Source organism: Phoenix dactylifera, chromosome 6, assembly GCF_051530095.1.
Source record: "Phoenix dactylifera cultivar Ajwa chromosome 6, Ajwa_hap1_PhDact_Kaust_v1.1, whole genome shotgun sequence".
NCBI classification, from domain to species: Eukaryota; Viridiplantae; Streptophyta; class Magnoliopsida; order Arecales; family Arecaceae; genus Phoenix; species Phoenix dactylifera.
In genome coordinates, this window is record NC_143195.1 from 31,573,872 (window position 1) to 31,580,331 (window position 6,460).

The 6,460-nt window shown below is 38.8% G+C and overlaps 1 protein-coding gene across 2 annotated transcripts; it reads left to right on the plus strand.

Annotated features, from left to right (window-relative positions):
• The first annotated feature begins 2,783 nt into the window (after positions 1-2,783).
• LOC120110829 (ubiquitin-related modifier 1 homolog) lies at positions 2,784-3,752 on the plus strand. Of its 2 annotated transcripts, none has more exons than XM_039126649.2 (4): positions 2,784-2,943; positions 3,102-3,177; positions 3,295-3,377; positions 3,509-3,752. In XM_039126649.2, exons 1-4 carry the CDS (start codon positions 2,921-2,923, stop codon positions 3,624-3,626), a joined length of 300 nt encoding a protein of 99 aa, XP_038982577.1. In that variant the 5' UTR covers positions 2,784-2,920; the 3' UTR covers positions 3,627-3,752. The 2 variants fall into 2 exon arrangements, with proteins under 2 accessions (XP_038982577.1, XP_038982578.1); XM_039126650.2 differs by having other exon boundaries at positions 2,788-2,937.
• The last annotated feature ends 2,708 nt before the right edge of the window (positions 3,753-6,460 follow it).

The following is a 6,460-nucleotide window of genomic DNA, read 5'->3' on the forward strand; positions in this document are numbered from 1 at the left end:
AATCTATTTTACCTATTTAACATAACCCACTTAACTTGTTTATTCTGTTTAAATCTATTTAATCTGTTAAAAATCTATTTAACTCGTTTTAACTTGACTTGTCCTGTTTAATAACTGAGTTAGGTGGGTCAAGTCAGGTTACCTATTTAATAAATATTTTAGATTCAGATATGAAATTTTAATCTATTTAATAAATAGATTGGGTTCAGGTTGACAAAGTTTTGACTTGGCCTGCATTCGGCCCGATCTATATCTGACTCAACCCAACCTGATTGCTACCCTATCAAAGACTTTACGAATTTAGTAAGTAGACACCTACTTAAATTAATAGTTTAACTCGGTAAAACTAAAAGGTCATTATATATGAATGTACTTGAAGAGCTAAAGACCAGCTTGCTAACATGATCCAAGGTTACTTTAACTAGGAAATTAGCGAAGTCTGAATAATTTTGAAGCTTTCCTAATGAGCTAAGCGTCATTTTTGTAAAAGGGAAATAGATAGCTTGGCTGAATAAAGAGCTAGTTCAAGTTTAGCTCAATCATGTAACAATCAAGCCAAACTTGAATGCACTTGTCATTATAATTGGGGTTTTGTGATTAGGTTGAAGAGTGAGGACTCTTGATGCCAAAATCTTGCCCGGTTATAGAGGTCTGGAGGGCGCTAGTCAATCAGTAGAGAAATGTTGATCTTCTTCTAGTCAGCCTTCATCTCGCCTTTTTTATTTCAACCTTCTCATCTCGGTTGTTTCACCTTAGCCCTGGACTTCACCTCGGCCTTAGCCTCCACCTCAGCCTCACCTTCTCCTAAACCTTAGCCTTCACCTTGGTCTTTTCTTCTCGGTCATGGTTTCTCACCTTGGCCTTGAACTTCACCTTGGTCTTGGTCTTCTCACCTGATTTTGGACTTCACCTTGGCCTCGGCTTTGGTAGCTTATAGACCTACTGACCTGCCAAAAAAAGAAGAATGGAATGAGAGATGAAGGCTTGAGAGCTTCTTAACATAAAAGCTTTCAGCTATGAGAGCTCATCTCTTTAAGATCCCTGGCCCTCTTTATATAGGCGTGGGAGTAAAGATATGTTACAATTGGAGGCCAAAATAAGGGATGAGCCAATAACTCCTTCCTTACCATCCATAACCATCCTTCTATTTCAGGATCCTTTTAATTATAGAGGTGCAATCGTCTAGAATTTAAATCTTTTCAAAATTGCTTGTCACGTGTCCATCCATAATAGAAAGGCCACTTTTATGCTGGATCAAGGACAATGACTTATATACATCTCAAGAATTTTAGAGAGACTTCGGCTGCCCATAGATTCATTTGGGAAGTCAAAAAGGCTTATCCATGTCGTAAATGATACTGCATCAAATGGGCAGTCTTTTTTGGTTTCCAACCATGTGGCGTCCTTGGAATCCATGATGTGGAATACAGGGTACTAGGAGTACACCAATAACCCTGGAAATAAAACCCTATCATCAGCAAGATACGAGAACTAGGATCAGGAAAGCAGGGGACAAGCTATAGTGCCAGTTTGCTGGATTGGAGAGATTTCCACCATTGAAAGCTTCCTGTACTGCCATCAACAGCCTACGGCCCACCATGGAGCCCCCACATCTTAGCCTGCCTCCTGATATCTATTTTCGACTTTCAGTCACCGGACCTTTTGCACTGGGATTGCAGGACTTGGTTTGTACCTTCGTTTTTTAATTGAATTGGATGAAGCCCTGCTTTTTTTTCTAAAAAAAAAAATTCTGTCACCCAGTGAAATTTAACTAATATACATGTTTTTTTTATCCTCACCAATAATTTATGAGCTTTTCCGACCACCTTTAATGATTGTGGGTTCCACAGTTGTTGGCACTCCTTGGTTGTTACTTTTATGAGTGCATGCATCTTCTACCCTATCCGAATATGAAATTCGAGTGGGGAAAAGAAATCCCTTTTTCTTCATTTGTTTCATATCATAGTATCTAATCCACTAAATCAGCGCGAACATTGAATTAATAAAAATAAGATGACAATTTGGTTTAATACTATCCAAAAATTTGAGCAGATTATGAATTCTATATAAAGAAGATTTATTCAATGAATTCTTACATTCGGTTCTTCTGACTCTTCGAAATGTGCTTTGCTATTATTAATCTCATACAATATTTAATAAATCCAAATCAACTAATCAATGGACTATTAAAAAATATGGATTGATTGGATACTTGAAGCTCCTATGTAAGCAGGCTTCCCTTTATGGAGTGGTGAAAGAATAAAAGAGTTTGAGATTTAGAGAGCATGGTATATCCTTAATTCTGGTCTTTTCTTAGATATCAAAAATTTTCTTGAATGATAACACTTTTTAACTCCAAAGCATATCCAGGCTTGATCCAACTAACCATATTCACAAAGGTACTGCTAATCCTCCTTGCTCCATTCCCTGAGCCCAACCTACCTCGACAATTAATGCCTGGATTTAAGTTTGAATTCGAGCCGACACCAAAAGTTTCAACCCAAGTGCAAATTGGACTTAGTTAGTGGTCTTGGGTAGGTTAAACCAGGCTCAATTGATTCAAACAAAGTTGACGCTCTGTCATGCCCGTAGGAAAGTGTCATATTTTGTTCTCTATGGAACTATGTTCAGGTGAGGCTGGGTTGAGAGTCTTCTTGTAAACTTTGATCAGCTTCGCCCTGGTTTCGGCCCAAGAATTAGTGAATGGCCCAACACTTATCCAAAATATGGCCCAGGACAAGGCTGGGCGGGGATCAGCTTCCCCTTGGTTTCGGCCTTTGCGGATTCCTCCTGCAGGCCTTCTTCCAAGATACCAAATTAGGGTTTAGTGCGAGGTTCGAATCTCCGTTCCTCTTTAACTCCTAGTCTCTTACCCTTTCCCTTCTGCTCCCTCCTCTAGATCGAGCAATTCGAAGAAGACATGCGTCTCACTCTCGAGTTCGGGTTATCTCTCTCTCTCTCTCTCTCTCTCTCTCTCTCTCTCTCTCTCTCTCTATTCCATGCATATTGTCTGTTTCCTTACTCTGTTATTCCGATCAATTCCAAGCACTATTCTGCTATTCTTGTAAAAATGTCATCTTTTATCCCACTTTCTGATGTAGCGGCGGCCTCGACCTTCTTTGCAACTCTGTAAAGATCCATCACGTCGATGTCGACCCAAAGACTGGAGAAGACAAGGTATATTTCATCAATTCTGTCCAGCTAATCGACCTACAGAGCCTTTTCTTGCCCCTTCTTTAATGCATGATTTTGATGAGTTGATTGGTTGTACAATCCTTTTAATCGCATTACTAGTTATCGATGAGGGACCTACTGTCTTGGATCAAATCCAATTTGATCAAGGAAAGGCCGGAGATGTTCGTGAAAGGAGATTCTGTGTAGGTTTTCGATCCTTTATGTATAAATATCAAGGAAAAGTCTGATTATGATTTGGATAATTGTTTAAAAGTTTGGCTTTTGGCTTCTCGGTTTCTTGATGATGTGATACCTCTGGTTTTTTGTTGAGCAGGAGACCGGGCGTTCTAGTGCTTATAAATGACTGTGACTGGGAACTGTGTGGTAGTCTCGATGCGGTGCTGGAAGAGAAGGATATGGTAGTATTTATATCTACCTTGCATGGTGGGTAGTATCTATTTGAAGAGTGATGTCTATTAGCAATGCTCATGTTAGGCTGAGCTATGATGAGGTTGGAACTTTTCACATCATTATTGTACTGAATCCGAATATTTATTGGAGTTACAAATTTGAGTTCATGGTGTTTGTTTATGGTAACAATACTGCTTGTCCATCACAACTTGTTGTTTTCAACCCCAAGCTTGTTACGTGCAAGAGATTGAGCGCATAGATTTCTTATACATTAGTTCTGTGTCCTTCAAACATCATGTTTTTGATATTAGTGTATACACTTTTTTTTTTGGCTCCTAGATAAGGCTAATTGCAGATAGAGCATTTTGTCCTCTGATGAATTATGCCAAGAATGTATGCATTTTTCTTGAAAATGGCCATCATTTCTGTTCACTAATTGTGCTACCACAAAAATGTAGTATATATGCAAAAATTCTCGTGTATGTGCTGAGACATTCTTGTAACATTTCATAAAGATCTATTAGAAGGTGATTCTTCTCATGCTTCTTAGAAAATGCATAATATTCGTAGCTGATTGAGGCAAATATTTTTCCGCTTTCATGGCCTAGATGATCAATACACAAACTTTTCCTTTTCTATCTGAAAAGATATGAAAAATTCTTTATTGATGATCAAACTATCTTAACAAAGCTGATTATTTTCGCTCTATGCGTAGGTATTGTAATCTTTGTTGATTTTCATGATGATTCTAGGTTCTTACTACAAGATTGACTATGCCCTATCAATACTTTTTGGGGAATTGAGATCAGTTGTTGCCTGGAACGTTTGCATGGTGCATTTTGGTCTCACAATCCATGCAAAACCTGAGTTATGGTAATCTTGCTTCAAACTGTAGGGTTTTTTTGTCCATGATTTATTCGGTCTGGAACTATGGATTGATACATCTGTTTCTGCAGTACCTTAGTAATGTACCCATGAATTTGGTAAGGAAGTAGGTAGTGAATGGCCCTAGTACACACAGAAATCAGCTTTTAGTTATAGTCCATTACCATCACCTGTTTTGGTCCCAGAAAATAAGTGGCATGAATTCCTGATGATGCAGAGGGACAAGTAATTCACGAGTATGACTTTGTCAGTTAATCTGGATATGTCTTTGAATAATGATTTATTTCATGCAGCTACCATCCTGAGTCATGAATCTACTACGCCACAAACTAAATAATGTGGAAAATCCTAGTAATATACTAACATGAGATCTCTTTATGCTTTTTTTTCTTTGTGCCGTTTGATGTACATGTAATTGCTACTATTAGTACTAAAATGAAGAAGACTGGATGGTCAAGGGCTGTCAACTATCTGGTTTGAACTGGAGAGAAGCGATCCATGTAATTGGATGTCAGATCATTTCTTTTTTATACTTTTTCATAATGCATGCCTGAATGCATAAATTGCTAGTTATTCACATAGCCAATGATGGTCGTTGATTTCATCCTGGAGCTTTGTTATAGATTCTCATAGTGCTTATGTTGTTCCCTGATGCAGGGACCGCGTAACTAGCTTTTTCTTTTTAATTGTTTCTTTATTATTAAATTTGAGCAGTGAAAGGCTAAATGGATGATTATGTTTTCTAGAGAAGACATTTGCATATGCAATGTTAGCTTTATCAGCTTATCTTCTGTTTCATAACAATTGACCGGCTGTTTGATTCGATAATCTCATCTATCCAATTGGAGTTCTAAAGCTGTAAGACTTGCTTGCATGAGTCACTTAAAAATTTGAACCACAACGGGTCTATCATCGAAAACAGAACTTTTAAGGTATATGTTTCTGGTGCTTCTGATGGAGGGTAATTGTTGTTTTCTTTTTCCTCCTCCTTCTTCTTCTTCTTCTTCTTTTTTCTTTTTTTTTTTTTTGCTGAAAGAGAAGGAGAAGGGGGGAGGAAGGGACAAGCCCACCTCCACGTAACAGTCCCCACTGGGCCTCCATCCTGTTAGGAGAATATTTAATGCGGGCAAAAATGACCGTGTATTAGGCACCCCGGCCGATTTTACTCATACCCTTCCATCTGTGGGCCCGGCTTGGATATTCCTCTAGGCTCCGACATGAATTCTTGATTCATGTGCTTGCAGGTATTAGAACTTACTCATATGCGATATCTTGGCGGGCCACAGCATTTGGAACGCTTTTAACACCAAATCCCTTTCTGTACGTCAGATATGAATTCCTAACGAAAGAAGAGCCATTTATTAGAGAAAGAGAGCCTACATCCTGACGAGACGAGACAAACAGTGTTTGCAAATATCACCTGCAAGCAACTTCGTCCTCACAGGCTTCCCATGCTTTAGTGTGGGTCCTCTATTTTTCCAAGTGGGACCTCCGTGGGCGATCGCTTTGCATGCCCTTAAACTATTTTCTCTGTCACCACAAATAACCCAGACCTTGTCTCAACAGTATCCGACCTTGTCAACTTCCAGAGGAGCAGAATACAAACTTGGTCTAACATTACCATCCTTTTATGGCACACCAGCAGGATCGATTTGCATTGAATCTTTAGTCCAACACTAATGATTAGTTTACAGGGTTTTAGTTTTGCTCTACTAATGAACAGTTTACAAGGTTTTAGTTTTACTCTACGGAGATGGATCGTGCCTGGATTGGAATTCCCCATTTAAAACAATTCTTGATATCTCAATTTATAAAAACCACAAGCCTTAGATGATATGGAGTCCACCATTGGATCATCAGCTCCTCGGTTTGAGATTTGTATAGGTGGATGAATGGTGAAGTTCGGAGTGCTTTTAGATGTGCGCGGTTGGTGATCCAGCGTCGGTTTTATGTGAAGAAAGGCGAATTCTTTTTTCAGAAAAATCATGCA